General features: G+C 39.1%; 1 protein-coding gene across 1 annotated transcript; it reads right to left on the minus strand.

The window, feature by feature from the left end:
* Nucleotides 1-5,386: 5,386 nt before the first annotated feature.
* On the minus strand, nt 5,387-16,784 carry ARPC3 (actin related protein 2/3 complex subunit 3). Its single transcript, XM_054594114.1, has 7 exons — nt 16,646-16,784; nt 14,468-14,567; nt 10,974-11,050; nt 9,453-9,521; nt 8,512-8,638; nt 8,019-8,113; nt 5,387-7,476 (listed from the first exon to the last, which is right to left on the minus strand). The coding sequence occupies exons 1-7, from the start codon at nt 16,649-16,651 to the stop codon at nt 7,414-7,416; spliced, it is 537 nt and encodes a 178-aa protein (XP_054450089.1). The 5' UTR covers nt 16,652-16,784; the 3' UTR covers nt 5,387-7,413.
* Between the last annotated feature and the right edge of the window lie 782 nt (nt 16,785-17,566).

Genomic DNA, 17,566 nt, shown 5'->3' on the forward strand with positions numbered 1-17,566 from the left:
TTGTTGTTGTTATTGTTGTTGTTTTAATCAGATTACGTGTTTTGCAAATATTTTCTTCCAGTCTGTGACTTGTCTTACTCTCTTGAGCACCGTTCTTTTTTACCAAAAAACAAACCAAACAAACCCACTATGTAATTGACCTGCTCTAGGTGTCAACACGTACTAGATACACCACTGCATCCAACACTTAGAACAATGTCTGGCACACAGTAAAACACTATAAATGCATGCTACTGTACTTTTTTTTACATTTGAAATATTTCACAGGTAAAACCATATCTAACAAGAGTCAAAAAGTGGAAACAATTAAAATGTTCACCAATTGATGACTATATAAACCAAATATGGTATATCCCTCCAGTGTAATTCGATTCAGCAAAAAAATAAAAAGAACAAACTGCTGATAACAACACGGATGAATCTCAAAAATGTCATGCTAAAAATAAAACATTCTAGCTGAAAGAAACCAATATAAATGCAAACTATTAATATAATTAGGTTTCTATCTGAATTGACATCTTATTTCAAAGTTACATATCCATTGGTCCTGGAGCAAACCAACATTCATAGACTCAAGCAACATTTCTAGTTGAAATTGCCATACCTTCTCCTAAAAAGTGATTCCTTTCTCTAATCCCTTGATTCTCTGAATGGGAGTTATAGTTTGGATAATTAGTTTCATAAATAATGACCTCACTGCCTTGTAGTCTCTCCTTCACCACATTCAAATCTGAGAATGTTACTTTTTCTCGTCTCTGTAAACCTTTTCTCACAAGAGCCGGTAGAGTGGGTAGGATGCTTCTTTGAATTCCTGACAGTCCTTCACCCACGTGGATGACAGGAAACTCAGGAGGCAAGTGTCTTATTAGTCTTGTTAACCATTCTGCGTTCTGTGCCTGATACATAGTAGGTACTCAATAAATATTTGATAGTGGATGAAGGAGAAGTATGAGTTAATGACCTCACATGTAACTCATTTTTAATGAATAAAAGGTTTAGGATATTATATGCAAAAATGCTTAATAAATCATGAAACACCATATGAATATTAAAAAAATCATTACTACAAGACATTCATTAATAAATGGTTTCTTCTCCTCTCCTTCCAGCTCCTTCACTGTATATTCATTCAACATATATTTATTATGCACCTGCTTTGTGCCTCAAATTGGTCTAGACCACAGGGATACAGCAGAGAACAAAACAAACAAAAACCCATGTTCTAATAGACCTGCCATCCTAGTGAAGGAAGATAAACAATAAATATTGTAAAAACAAATAGCTTATGAGGTGATAATGCATACTTAAGTATTTATGAAAGAAAAATGTCTAGAATTTATTTTTTTAATTTATTTAGAGAGAGGAAGAGAGAAACATCAATTTGTTGTTCCACTCGTACATTCATTGGTTGATTCTTGTCTGTGCTTTGATCTGGGATAAAATTAACAACCTTAGTGTATTGGAACAACCTTAGTCTAACCAATGAATGAGCTAACTAGGCAGGGCCGTAAGACTTACTTTAAAATACACCTGGTGTCAGGTGGGTACTAGATTTATCGGGGGATCACTTTGTAAGCTATATAAATGTGGGTTGTACAGGGAAGGAAGAAAAGGTGGTAGAAGTGGAAAGAGGATTTTTTTTTAATATGGGAGAAATAACACTTTATATGCTAGGAGAATGAAAGAAAACACATCATTGGCTACATGGCAGGAGAGAAGTTGATAATCTCTATAAAGACACAGAGCTAAAACACACCTGCAGGACTGATGAATCACCACAAAGAATTTATAAAGCAAAATATTTATAGAGAAAAAATAAAGATGCAAAGGAGACTCCACCTTTTCCAGAATTTCTTTTATACCTCTTTTTAAAATCAATTACCCCAAAGTTGAATGGATTTCAAGGTTAAGTTCCAGTAACCTAACGTAAGTCAGATCATCCTGATTTGAATGTTAGTCAAAGGACATGTATAGCAGTAACCTGACCTGGGGCATGCAGAGATATACCCAGGGGGACAAGTCCTCCTCTTTCTCATGGAACTATCTTCTAAAATGATAATTTTGGAACTGGAGGCGACTTTAGAAATTAGCTTACTTTCATTCTTCCTTTTATGAATCAGGAAACTGAGGCCCATAACTGACATGAGTAGACAGACACATAGCTTGCTTTGAACCTTTAGGTTGGCCACTTAACAGATACAGAATGACATGGATACTGTGGAGTGTTGAAGCAGATACATTAGAGGAACATTTATTAATGTAAATGTTCTGTTCCATTTAAGTTCATTTCCAAACATCAAGCAGCCTCCTAAGAATGAAAATCTTTCCCAGCTGCATTAGACATTTTTCTTAGATCTGTCTTTTGTACCAGGGGAAAAACACAACACTTGTAAATTGCTCTAAAAGAAACATTACTTAACATCCCTTAAGTGTCTCCTGGCAGTGATAGCCTTCCGTTTAGTGGAAAAGAACTTCAGTACAAAGAATTTGCCAGAACAACTGGAGGGAATACATACGGCCATCTTTCCAAATGATTTTCCTTCTTTTCAGTAAAAATGGTTGGCAATGCAACATATTCTGGAGTTCTAAGATGTCTAGTTTGGCATTCTGTTTATGAGCTGGTCAGAAAAGTAAGGCTAGGGCAACTCATTCACACACAAATGCAAAACCAAGAGGGCTTACCCCAGTCATATTTCAACTGCCATAAAATAAAGTTTTCTGGAGATCTTAATACTATTAACTACTCCAAAAAATTCCTTTCTCCGAGTTTCATGTTTTACTGATCAACTTCTTATTCTGATTAACCTCTTAGACTGATTCTTAACTGTTTGTCTCAGGGATCAGATTCTATCTCCTAGTTCCACTAGAACCTCCTCTCTCAAGTTGGTGCTTCTACTCACCATCTTTCACTCATACTTGGATTTGCATGCCGGTATCTCATCAGCTATCAACTGACCCCTAAAACTCAGTGTGCTTCAGAGTTAAACTGTTCTCCCAATCCCCTTCCAAAAAACTCCCAGCCCAACCACCTACTTCCGGAAGTTTGCCAGGGACAGTCCAATTTATGTCTGCTGTCCCAGAATTAATCATAGCATACTCTTTCATGCTCAAGAATTTGGATGGCAAACCATGTCATCACTTAAGCTACTTCCATCAAAGGCATTGGAATTTCCATTCCAAGTCAACTAGACTCAAAACCTCTAAACCTAACTTAGCTGCTAAATCCAATGCAGTGAAATTTTCTTTTAGAATGCCCCTCAAATCTCATTTTTACATTTCCAGTAACACTCACTAGGCCCTCACATCGGGACCGCTAGTAACTCATACTCCCTGGCACCTCTCTCTGCCTAGGCTCTCAAAATCTTCATTCATTCAATATATACTTGAGTGCTCGCATGCCCCTCACCGTCCCAGGCACTGGGGCTACAATGATGCATGGCCGATGACCATGTAAAAAACACTTAAATGGCAACGTAAGACAGCCAGATAGTGATTCAGGGAGAAGTCTTAAAGTGTCTTGTGATAAAATGGCAAATGGTTTTTCTAAAGCACCATGAGAAGCAGAAACTGGAACAGATACTTGTACACCAAAGTTCATTACAGTATTATTCACTATGGCGAAAGGCAGAAACAACCCATCAACAGGTGAATGTCTAAACAAAATGCAGTATATCCATGTAAGGATATCCATGTTTACTCAGCCATAAACAAGGAATGAAGTTCTCATATATGCTACAACATGGAGGAACACTTAAAACACATTAAACTAAGCAAATGCCAGTCACAAGAGGACAAATAATTGTATGATTCTCCCTATATGATGAAATATCTAGAGATCTAGAGACAAAGTTGACTACAGGTTACCAGGGGCTGAGGGACAGAGGGAATGGACAGCAATCTTCTGATCTTCTTGCCTGAATGTGTTATGGGTACAGTTTGGGGTGATGAAAAAGTTTTGAAATTAGATAACGGTGATGATTGTACATTATGAATGTAATTAATGTCAATAAACTGTTAAGATGGCCAAAATGGAAAATTTTGTTATAAAAATTAATAGGCTAAAAACCATTTAAGTGTACACTTTGTGTGTGAATTATATGGTACATGGAGTATATCTTAAAAAAATATTTTTTTAAAAAAAGTACTGACTTGGCTGGGTAATCAGTTGGTTATAGCATCTTCCTGATATGCTACAGTTGTCAGTTCGATCCCCAGTCAGGGCGTATATAAGAATCAGCCAGTGAACGAATGCATAAATAAGTGGAACAACAAATGGACTTTTCTCACTCTTCTTCTCTAAAAAGTAATCAATAAAAAAATTTTTAAAAAGCACTTGAGAGGCACAGAAACTGTGGAATTGGAATGGGGCAGAGGAAGCGATAGAAGTGATAGGGGAAGCATACAGTGCTCATAGCGCTGGGTAAAGGCAGAATGGTGCCTGAGTGTGCACAATTTGTCAAGCCCTCTGTGCTGCTAATAAAATATAGTTTAAACATCTAAGCCTGACCCTGGCTCTTAAAAGTGTGGGGCATTACATCCTGTTAGGAAAGGGTCTTCCCCATCAGATCCTTTGCCCTAAGGTTTCCTTCATACCGGGCTTAATCACAGCCCACAGCTGGCTCAATTTACCCATTTCCCACGTAGCCTGATTTGGCTGTCTTGTTCTGACGAGCTCAGTCGGTTCACGTGCCATCTTTTCTAAATCTTTTCCAACCGGTCTCAACAGTAACAGCCCCTTTCTCTGGGCTTTTACAGCTCTGGGCAGTCCATCTTTCCATGTTTCTCAGTTTATAACTTGATGGTCACATTTCTCATCAGACAGTTAAGGTCCTGGACAGCAGAGTTCACATTAACATTTCTTGAACATCCTTTCAACAGCTGGCACAGCAGAAGGAACAGAGCAATCTTCTCATCTTCTTGCCTGAATGTTACTAAAAGCAGCAATGTAGCAAAGTGACCATCTTATAATGGCTGAGAGGGCTGCCTTGAACTCGGAAAGACTTGGCTTAAATTGCCGTTTCTGCCAGCTTCCTGGTGTGTGATAGTATATTATCAATATATTATTTATAATAATTATGTTATTATAGCAAGTTATTATTTAATTTCTGTAGCCCTGAGCTTCTTCACCTGGAAAAGGGGATAGTGCTTGTATCTGCCACAAAGGTTCCTGCAAGGGTTAAACAGGATGAAATATGTGAAGTGTTTAGCACACTGCCAGATCACCTATAAATCAGAGCTGCAGTGTTAAACCAAAGTGGAAAATCATGATTGATGTTTTATCTCAAAATCAACACAGAACAGATGTGGCCCTAACATTACACTCTCCTAATGGAATGGTCTTCCAAACTTCTATAAACAAAGTGAAGGGGGAAACAAACCAAATGGCTTTTGGACACAGTTCCAAACTTTTTATTGAAGGCTTCAGTACTAGCAATTGTGGAGAAAAGAAAAATGCAGAATAAAACAATTCTCATAAATCTTGTTTGAGTATTTCCATGTACTGTAATCTTTCAACACACAACAGTAATTAGTGGCACATTAAAATGGTAAATATAAACAGGATGCTTAAGAAAAAAGAGCAAGGTGATTATTGTCTTCAGTCTGTTTTTGGCTAATAAAATTTTTCTAAAATTTTATTTCCTATCTATAAAAAGTTTTTTCCCCTGGTTATGAAGATAGCACATATCTGAGTGAATTATAGTATGTATGACTTAGACCATGCAAGTCTTTGTAATTGCTCCTGCCTCAAAAAATCACTGTTAACTGTTTGATGTATATGCTCACACAGTTTTTCCTGGAGTACAAACAATTAAGTAGACAAGGATGGAATCAAATTAAATGATTAAATACTATCCTCAATGGTTTGTTTAATTAGGCATCTTTCCATGACAGGACAGACACGGTCTCTCTTTTTTTTTTTTAATGACTGCATATTTCATTTTATGGATGTACCATACCTTACTTATCCAGTTCCCTATTTAAAAATGTCTAAATTATTTCCAGGTGTATGTACGTGTGTATGCATTTTAGCATTCGACAGTGCTTGAACTGGAGTTGCTGGACCAAAAAGAATGAGCATTTAAGAATATGACACAATTTTAAAAAGATAAAGAAAACCCCTAAAACAAATCAGTCTTATTACTACTAAACTGCTTTCCCTAAAAAGTTGTACCTTATAACAATCTTCTTTTAATGTCAGCATTATGTGTTGATTAAAACTGTACTTTTAATACTTCTTGTATAATTTATTTTAAGTCCTTTGGAAACTGTTCTCTTGAGTGCATTAAAAAGAAAACAAAACACCTACATTATACAGGAAATGTTTTAGAAGCCAAGCCTTTGGCTCTTACTGTCTGTGCTCCCCCTGCTGGCACTAATGGAACAGGCACCACAGAGAGCTGGTTTCAATCCCAAAGGTCCTGCCTACAACTTTTAAAAAAGCACTGCTGTTAAAAACAAACCTTTAATCTTGATGGATTGTTGCGGCTTTCTTTCTTCCTTTCTGACATGTCTCAGAGCCTGTAACAGAAGTTCAACCCAAAAACCCATAATCTGATTTGAGATATTATAAAACAAAAACCACCCAACAAACACTTGGTTTCAAGACTTGTCTTTCATACATCTACAGTATACTTTTTTTTAAATCCTCACCCAAGGGCATGCTTATTGATTTTAGAGAGACAGGAAGGAAAGGAGAGAGAAACGATCAGTTGCCTCTTATACACACCCCCATGGGCCACCAAACACATAAGCTAGGTTTGTGCCCTGACTGGGAATTGAACCAGCAACCTTTTGATTTATGGGACGCCACTCCAACCAACTGAGCCACACCAGCCAGGGATACGGAGTACATTTTGACATACTCATACTCTTGAGTGTGTGAAATGTGGTACTTACGTCATAATTAAGATCATCAGTGGACAGATGCTCAAGAGCATTAAACTCGTACATTAAAATTACACATTAACCCATAAACCAAAATGGCAACACTCTAGTTGACCGAGCATCAGGGTAAACTCCAGTTTTATTTAGTGGCAATGGTTGCAAAAGTTTGTGTATATTCTAAAAACCACTGAATTGTACACTTTAAAGGGGTGGATATTATCTCACAAAAATTTTAAACAAATGCCAAAGATAAGCAATAACATTTTCCTGACATAAAATGTTAGAAACTTCTTTATTATTATTTATTAAGCACCAGCTTAATACTGCAGAATATTTCAAATCACCCACTGACAACTTATTATTCCACTCCCCCTCAAATTCTTGATAATGAACTTTTCAAGTAAAGACATGTTCTCTTCTCTCTTCTGTATAAAACTTTATGAAATAAAGGCAAAGAACTGTGTACATCTACATCTTGCTGTAAAATGCAGCCCTCGGCTGTGGAGACAGCGTCTGCCCAGGCTCCCTTTACTGTCCAGGTCCCGAAAGACTCTTGTTCATGAACTGTCTCTTCACAAAGCAAGTCCACCACTAACAAGACAGAATGAACAGTAGCAGTCAAATCACAATGCAAGTTCAAGATTAAGGACAGAATATGAATTTGTGTCAAAGTTTTTTTTAATTAACCTGGCAGGCCTTATGTTATACACACTCCTTGAAAGCACATAAAATTCTTTCCTTCTTTCCTTCCTTCCTCTCTCCCTGCCTCCCTCCTCCCTCCCTCCCTCCTTCCTTCCTTCCTTTCTTTCTGACTTACAGGTTACTTAAAATTACAAGGACAAGACAGATGTCATACATTCAAGCTATCTCAAGCAAAAAAACCTGTCCCATGAGGTTTACAATGCCTTGACATAAGAACAACCAACCATAATTTTTTACTATATGCAATCATTATTCACCGGGATTCAGTGAATTGCTACTATGTACAAGGCACACACTCAAAAGTTTAGCAACACTGCAATGCAGAAACTAAAGGTATTCTTGCAATAAAAGACGTTAGTGTGTTTCATTTAATGGAGGCAATAGCATAAAAAGTGATTTATCAACTAAACAGGCAAGAAAGAGGGTCTTACCTTGCTGGGTTTATCATTCTGAGGGTCAAAGACTTTCTCACAAAGTCTCAGTCCAGTCTCTTGTCTTAGCTGCTGTAAATAGGCCCTCATCACTTCTAAAATAAGGAGAAGGTAGAACAATACAAAAAAATTGTATTTGAGAATGCACCACAACTGTGCTTGTTTTTGATCTGGACACTGACCTTTGCAATATATTTCTATACATTCATACAGGATAAGAAATAGAAATGATAGTCCAAAGGGTTTCATAAATATTTTCATCTTGGTCTAAAGGAATCTCTACATGTCATACTTGTTACCTAGAATCTTTTGTGAGAGTGGCTAGTAAGATAATATATGTGCTAATGATTCCATTCTCAATTATATACCAATCAAGGCAAGAAAAGGAGCAGGGTAAAACATCAAATGGATAAAACTTTGTGTCAGAGAGAGAGAGAGAGAGAGAGAGAGAGAGAGAGAGAGAGAGAGAGAGAGAGAGACACCCTGTTCTTACCATCTTCCTGTTTGTTTGCAGGTTTGGCATAAATTGCATTAAGTGGAAAACCAGGTTCTCCAGGAATGGGAAAATTAGTGATTCCCAGTGTATACATTTCTTTCTCGCCTTGGCTTTTGGAGTTGCACTGAAAAAAATAAAAAAATAAATTATATACACACACATTCTATGAGGAAAAGAATAATAATATCCAATTTGTAATTTTTTAGTCTAAGCTAGTTATGGCTGGGATTATTGTTTTTGATGACCTTTTGTAATCTGGTGAAGCTTGTGGACCCCTTCTCAGAATGTTTTAAGTGAAAAAAATAAAATACATAGAATTATAAAAAACCTAATTACAGTAAAATAGAATAATTATAATATTAAAAAACAAATTTATGATATAGACATACATGCACTTCTTTACTAATACACTAAAAACAAGATCTTGCAGTGGCTGTAATAACTAAATTCTGAAGTAGTAATGAGTGTAAACAAAACTGCAAAAAATCTTCCATTCTAAATGCAACATGAAGTGCTATGATTTCTACTGGAGGAAAAAGTCACAGGTATTGCTAATATAGCTGTGGGTTGTTGTCCACGTTAATAATGAAAGTACTAACTTTCAATTAGAGGTTAGTGAAAAGAAAGACGGAATCTTTTCCCATTCAAGTTCATGGACCCCTGAATTTTATCCTTGGACTCCAAGTTAAGAATCTCTGACCAAAGGCTTAAAAGGAATATTTTGCTCCAGATATCTGCCTTGAGAAAATACATGCAAAGCCTTATCCTCTGATTAGTTAACAACATTGTTAAGTTTAGAGACGTACATTCAGATTTTTCTCTTAAGTCCATGCTCTAAGTCAGAGGAAATATTTTCTACTTGCCCTTAAAGTCTCACCGAGTCCAACTACCTATTAGTAATTTGTTTTCCTGATAGATGATCACCCAAGTTTAATTACCTTTTGGAGTTTCTTTAGACACTCAGAAATGTAGAGCGTTATGTATATCAAGGTTCTATCAGCTTCATTCTACAGGGTGGAAAAACAAAACTTAAAAACAATCCTGAACAAAACATAACAATTACGTGCAATAAATGAATTCAACCTTTGTCTGTGCTTATCAACTGAAAACTGCGAAAAGTGTCATTACTATCGCATCAAAAATCCCCATTGTCCAAACGCAGTCTTCTCCAGCCCCTCGGCGCCTGCGGAAGGCCGTGTGGCTGCTCCTGCAGCCCCCCGCCCCTCGCTCTGCATAGGAAGCGGAGTTCACAAAGCTGCCGGGGAAACGTGAGGTGCACCATATGGTTGGCTAATTTTTAAAAACCCTTTCACTCCAGGATCTCTGCCGAGAACAGAAACATTCATGACTCTAAAAGAGGAAGCAATTATTTCACAGATGACTTGTTTCTGAAGCACTCCAAAAGCCCAACTCTTAACCTAACCAAATGGGAAATGTGGAAAGGCAAATGGGTGTTGATCAAATGTGGCATGTACTTCAGGCCAAATTTTACACAGATTTAGAGTTAAAAAAAACAAAAAACAAAAATAGGCTACATATTTCCCTATATTTAAGATCATTTGATATTCAGGAGAGAATGAAATGTAGCAGGATTATAGTATTTAATTATACCTATTACAAACACAACACCTGGACCATGCATTAGATACTCTAATATGCTGATATCACAGAATGTTTCGATATAATTTGTAGGCCAAGAGTCTACAAATACAAACAGGATTTTAAACCCTGTTTGATTCCAAAAGGTCAAAGTTTGGCAAAAAGTTCCCTATTCTAGAATGTTAACCATAAAACATGTTGACATTTCTTGTAACTTGTTCACAGCAGGAGCTCTGAAACTTTTTTCCATTTCCCCCTCTCCTCCTCCTCCACCACCTTCCACCCAGCCTCACTCCTACCAAGACCTAAGAGAAGGGGAGGATGGGTGCTTGAAGGAAGGATCGGGGTCACTGAAGTTTCTTTATTCTACCATCGCAGGTCCAGGACACAGAAATATATAAAAAAAAATAACATAGCATATAGGATTTTCAGTTTTGGACTAGCATGTAGTAGGTGCTTAATTAATGCTAAATAGCGGGGGGAAAGGACCAGATAATAAATATTTCCGGCTTTGCAGGCTGTACAGTTTTTATCACAATTACTCAACTTGGCTATTGTGTTGTAAAAACCTCCAGAGACAACCTATGAACAAATGTGTATGGCTGTGTTCCAACGAAACTTTATTTACAGAAAGAGGTAGGGGGCCAGATTTGGCCCTCTGGCTGTCGTTTGCCAACCACTGGTGCACACTTTGGAGGAAAAAAATGAGAAATTAATATTGATACAGTGTAACATTAAGTACTGTTCTGGATTTTTAAAAGCATACAATCTCATTTTATTTATTCCTCAGAGCAACCCTTACTGCCAACCTATTTTTCTCATTAGAAAGTTAATTAAATATTAAAAGCTCTGTACTTTACCTTAATTTCATAGTTTTTGAAGAAGACATTGGCCTTGAAGTAATAGATGGCTTCATCCACAATGTCTGTATCTTTTGCTACACAGGATACAAGGGGAGCGGACAGAGAACATTAGTTTAAGGCAAACCATAACATCTATAAAAGCTATAAATAAAAAAAATCTAAGGTTAATGGTCAAGAGTTCTGGAGTTGAATAAACTGAGACTATTGAAATACAACATCTTTAGAAACAATTTCTAGAAAAACAAGAACATGATTTATTCTTATAGTGGGCTGACCAAAAAGTTCATTTGTTTTTTTCCATATAATGGCTCTAGTAGTAAAATCAGTTGTCTTTAACTTCATTTGAAACAGTTTTGTTAGATTGTATTTTGACAGCTGTCCATCAGAATGCATTAAAAAAAAAAAAACTTATCAACCCCTGGCTGGTGTGGCTCAGTGGATTGACTGCAGGAGGCGAACTGAACGGTTGTCGGTTTGATTCCCAGTCAGGACTCGTGCCTGGGTTACAGGCCAGGTCCGCAGTTGGTGGGCATGTGAGAGGCACCCAATTGATACATATTGATATTTGACTCCCTCTCCTTCTCCTTCCCTCCCTCTCTCTCTAAGAATAAATGCCATCTTTAAAAACAAACAAACATCAAAATTGGTGAATTTTTGTAAAGCCATGTTAGTATTAAAGATGGAAGAAGATATGGAACATTTTGGGTGTATTATGCTTTATTATTTCAAGAAAGGTAAAAATGCAACTGAAACCCAAAAGATTTGTGCAGCGTATGGAGAAGGTGCTGTGACTGATTGAACATGTTGTCAAAAGTGGTTTGAGAAGCTTCTTGGTACTATTGACATTTTGACCAAGTAATTCTTTGCTGTGGGGCTGTCTTACTCATTGGAAGATGTTTAGCAGCACCCCTGGCCTCTACCCACTAGAAGTCAATGGTGGGAGACAGCCAATATACTAAAAATATCCAAATCAATAGTGTTATTGGTGAAAATAAAAAATGTGTCTTTTATTTTACGGAAAACATACAGACTTTTTGACCACCAATAACTATTATTTTTATAAAAATTATGCACGTTCATTAGAAAAATTATTTAATACCAAAAATTTCAACTGTCACCTTAATCTCACTTCCCAAAAATAACTATTAACACTTGATGAATATCATTCCAGATATCTCCTAGAGCATTTATAAAAGCTGATTTTTAAATAAACTTTAACAAAGTGATTTTGTAAATATCCAATATAATTTTATTTGAATTTACATACTATAGTGTCAGAGAAAAAAACTCTCAAAAGTCATTTGGGAACCCATTGGGGTTCTCATACATATCTTTCTGTTTATAAAAACTATGACTTCAAATATATTTATACAAGCTGTTCTAGGTGGCTAGAGAATGAAAAAAGCCAGAAATACTGTTGTGACAAAGACAGATCTCATTACACAATTTCTTTGGCAACTTTTGTTTTCCTTTTTTTATTTTAAAAAGGTCACAATCCCAGGGTCTTGGTATCCGGCAGCTGGTTTCAGCAACACTGAGACAGTTATTTGTATTTCTTGACCATGACCGCTATCCCTCTTACACAGCAGAAATGTAAAGTAATCCTGCAGTTTTAATACTCTGTAATTCTGTCACAGGCATCCCTGCTCATTCCTCTGCTAAAGAATTTCAACAGAATTTGAACTCTATACTCGTGTTCCTTGAAATCTATTTTCTTATCTGCAAAAAGGAAACTTCTTCAAAGGATTCACTAGTGGTTACAAAAACCAGCTAGTTCTTTCAAATGTCACCACAGGTGTGTGTGTGATGGGGAGGCTGCAGGATTCAGAACCTAGAAGGGTCTTCGGCACATAAAAGGTGTTCAAAAGATATCCGTTGGAGGCAAATAATTGGATTAATGCCAACAGTTATTTAGCTCCCAGCGTAGGCTTACACTTTTCCATAATTCCAGGTCGGTTCTAATCCAGTCCCGTGGGGAAGAGTAACAGGTCATTCTTTGTCTGTAGAAACCCTCAAAGAATTGTAAAGGTGGTAGTCAGATTTACTCCATGGTCAACTGCACCTTCTGCTATACCATATGATATTCTGCAAAGATCTGAAAAGGGTTCTTCTCAACAAACCTGAGCCAACATTGACTTATTTTTTCTTTGCACTGTAATTCTTTTGCATCATTTTTCTTCCTTTTGGTCTCCCCCCCACCAATCTGTTCTTTTTTCCTCATCTCAGAATCAAATAAAGACTGTGGTGACTCACCAGATTTATTAAGTTTACTGAGCTTTCAACTGGTGTTGAAAACAAAATTAAATTTAAAAAGGTCAAGTCAAACAGTCTGGTAGAGAGATAGAGATGGCCTCAGTACAAAATTGGTAATTAAAACCATGGCCTTGGAAACCATGAATGGAACTCAGTGCAGACCCTTTCTGGATGCAGGGAAACCACATCCAATATGATACAAATTACACTGTTAGCGGAGTATCTCAGAGTGTGTCAGAAGACTCTCAGATAGTGTCTGAAAGGAATAGGGCTTTCTGAACAGTAAAAAATGGCTCTGAAATAAAAAGAGAAAATGAGTACCAAGAAAGAAAACAAACATATAAAATTCAGAATTAGTAATGTTATATAGGATGCTCAAAATTTAAGGTGATAGCATTGCTAAAAGTGAGGCTCCTGCCCTGGCCGTGTGGCTCAGTTCATTGGAGCATCATCCCATACGCCAAAAGGTTGTGTGTTCGATCTCTGATCAGGAAGCATACAAGACGCAACCAATCGATGTTTCTCTCTCAGATTAATGTTTTTCTCCCTCTCCCCTCCTCACTAATAATGAAAAAAGTTGTTGGGTAAGGATTAAAAAAATTTTTTTAAATGAAGCTCCTGAAGTAGATTTAGATGGGCAAGAGGTTAAAATGTTTTGATTTTTTCCAGCTTGATAACAGAGAAGGGGTGCGGACATGGCATCCTAAAGAAGTAGTAGCATTAGTTTGTAAGAACTGACAGTGATGACAGAAACAGTGTAATGATTTTTTTAAAAATATTTTATTTATTTATTTTTAGAGAAAGGGGAAGAGAGGAGGAAAGAGAGGGAGAGAAACATCAATGTGCGAGAGGAACATCAACTGATTGCCTCTCGGAAGCCCCCAACTGGGGACCGGGCCCGCAGCCCTTAGGAGAATGGTGCCAGCGACCTTTTGGTTTGTGGGACGACGCTCAAACCACTGGGCCACACCAATCAGGGCGTGTCAAGCACACTTTCTCTCACCCCTCAACAAAATATCCTGGAGAAATTAACAGCAATAATTGTTTCCTATTAGATGCCACATATACCCAGGATCTTGAAAGGTCTAAAAAGCAGTACCCACCAAGCAAATTGAAAATACAAGAGCAACCAGAAACAGAAGACTGAGCTACAAATTTCCCTGACTTGATAATGTCGGAGGGCGGCTAGATGTTTTCATACCAAAATCCGAAAATAAGGGAAAGGGATTTCAACTTACTCTCTCTAGGCGCAGGTCCTTTGAACTGACTTCTGATAGGCAACAGTGCCATGTTTCCAATGAGTTTGGTGTCGGGGTCCATGAGAGAAGAGTGGTAAGCCTGGCGAGCCAGACGAGGATACCGAAGCAGGAAAGGACAAGTGTCAGTGGGGCAGACAGGTCCATTTCTCCAAAGGAATAAAAGAGGAACCCACCCAAGATTAACTAGGGGACATGGTAAAAGGGATGGTGACCGCAAGCGATGGGTGGACTGGCTCTTATGGGTTCATGGCAACCTACTTTTAAATTTTTAGGAATTTAAAAAACTTTTGAGCCAAGCTGGTTGTTCACACAACCATTATTAAAAATTCAACTATATAAATTTGCAATTATATTAAAAACAAAAGTAGTAAAGACTCAAAATTCATTATTCCTTTTCAAAAAATTATTTTACTATCGTCTATGATCTTAAGGTTATGTCTTTTGTATTTTTAAGGCAGAAATACTATATAACGGGGTGCTACTGTGCCTCTCTTCCATGTTCACTGATGTCACACTGGTAACTGATGGAAGTACTGACACTACAGAAATAGGCAACCACTATGGAAACCGGGGGTACCCACCCATCAGCTGTTGTTAAGCCAGAACCCAAGCACTGGCTGTTTATTCAGTTCTGCCACTTCCCGTCTTTGTATCTTTGACCAAGGCAACACTCCTCTTATCTTGTTTCCAAATTTGTACATTGAGGAGATATACACTGCTTTCAGTGGGTTGGTGCGAGTTAAAGGACGGAGGTGGGGTAGGAATCACATATTTGAAATCAATTTGTGTATGATCCCCAGTTCTGCCTTTTACAAAATGTCTGGCTTTTTGTAAGACAAGTGGGCCCCACTCACATATTCATTCATTCATCAAACGATTACTAAGCCCCTAAGTGCAAGGCATGGTGATCTAAAGGTATGCAAGGCCAGCATGGTCTTCATCCTTGAAGAACTTTCTGACTAATGGAGAAGACAGACATTACCTGAGTAACTGCAAGGGAAATCCAGGGTGCTCTATGTCCAACTGGAATGAGCACAGGGTTATAGCGTCATTGGGTCGATGTGAGGATTAAATGGGAAAATTTATATAAAGCATGTAGCTCAGGGCCTGCCTGGCACACATCAGGTGTCAAATGATAGCTACGATATTCATAATATATGTCTCTATAATCACGGTTTGCGCCTTTTCTCACCGGTATGCTTCATCTTAAGCAGCCTCCACCCTCCCCTTCACCAGCTACTGTCCAGTTCCCCACTTCCTTCCTTCAGAGCCTGTCACTATCAGAAACGATCTTTTATTTTATTTTATTTACATTTACATGTTTATTGTCTGCCTCCCCATTAGAACGTAAACTCCTTAAGCGCAGGGATTTGCTGGCCGTATTCACTGCTCTTTCACTGCTTAGCACACAGTAGGTGCTCAGTAATGTTTGTTGTTTGAATAAGCGCATGTTGTTGAATCTCCTTTATCCTATTCTGCAAAATGGAGACCGACCGTGATGGCGATAAATCTACCCCACAGACTGGCTGTCGGAAATTAAGAGAAAGCAGACAACCACCAATTTTTACTCCTACTCTGATGCTCAATAAAAAAATTATTTGGAAACCAGGCGCAGACCTTGAGTCTGTCCTGGGGGCCCTACACCCAGCGGCTCAGGGGTGGCCGCCACTGAGGGGGTGACAGGGGAGGAAGTGGGGTCTCACAGATGACAAGAAGCGGAAGGGGCCCGTCCCCTGGGGCGGTGGAGGAAGTGGGACTTCAGGAAAAAGGAGAAGCCGGACCCTACACTCGAAAAATGGAAACTAAAAGGCGCGGCTCTTAGCTTCTCAGCTCTACTGAGGAGAAGGGGATGGAGCTGGGGTCAGAGGGAGCAGAAAGGGCGAAGACGGGGTCGCAACTGTAGAGAAGGGGCCGGAAGGGCTGAGACAGCCTCCCCTGCACGCCCACTCTATCCTACTCTGCAGCTCCCCCCTCCCCCGGGGCCGGCACCCCCAGGCCGCTCCAATCCTAAGGAACCGGCCCCCGCCCCTCTTCCCTTCTCTGGACCTCGCTTCCTCTCTGACCACCCTAGCCCGCCTCTCTCAGCGCACGCACGATTTCTCGCCGCTCCCCCCCAGTTCTAGCCGTCACACCGCACCCCTGACTCGAAACCCTTACCGGCATCTTTGCAGCCCCCGAGTTTCAACCCAGCTGAGGAGGATCGGGTTAGAGCGAAGCGCTTCCGGTCTGGCGGCTTGGGCCGGGCAGGAGGAAGTAAGCGGAGGAGGGCGAGGGGGAAGATGAGCGCTTCCGGCCTTGCAGTGAGGCCACTGGCTGCTGCGGCTGCGCAAACCGAAGGGGCGCCAGGGGGCGCGCCAGCACTAGCTAGGGGCTGAGTGTCGCGCAGGCGCGAGATGTGCAGCTGGCCGTGGATCTTGGGAGTTGTGAAACCCCCTGACGCTTTCCCGGGGTCACACTACTTTAAATTCAGCCACGCTCCATCCCCCTGCCTTATCCCTTCCTGCTCTCTTACGATTTTTCACTTAGTTTACTTTGGATGTTTATCTCCCATCCATGTGAATGTCAGTAAGACAGGGATTTTGTCCGTTTTGTTCACTGGTGTCCCCGTCTAAAACAGCGATGGTACGTAGTAAGCTTCAATACATATTTTCTAAGTGAATGAGTGAACCCAATCCACTGGTTTTTAAAATGGGGAAAGGGGGGCACAGTGAGAAGGGATTTGTGCATTACTCTGTACTACAGTTCTTTGTTAATGGTTGAGAAAACGGACTCTAGATTTGATTCCAGCTCCAACACTTATTGGCTGTGTAACTTGGGGCTAGTACATGAACCTCTCTTTACATCAATTTCCTCACATGAAAATGGAGTTGACAGTACTTAGTGCAGTCTTGTGAGGATGAGTTCATGTAACATGCTTAGAATTTACATGCCTAGAACATCCTAAAGGCTCAGGAACTTTTAACCTAATACTAGAAAGTGCGTCATGTTGAAAGCCAAGTTCATTGCTGCTTTGGGCCATTTCTTCTGCCAGTCCTTTTGACTGGAGTCACCATGTTCCACATCTGATTTCTCATTTAG

This window comes from Pteronotus mesoamericanus, unplaced genomic scaffold (genome assembly GCF_021234165.1).
Source record: "Pteronotus mesoamericanus isolate MK-2021 breed Mesoamerican mustached bat unplaced genomic scaffold, CSHL_Meso_final scaffold_507, whole genome shotgun sequence".
Taxonomy (NCBI): Eukaryota; Metazoa; Chordata; class Mammalia; order Chiroptera; family Mormoopidae; genus Pteronotus; species Pteronotus mesoamericanus.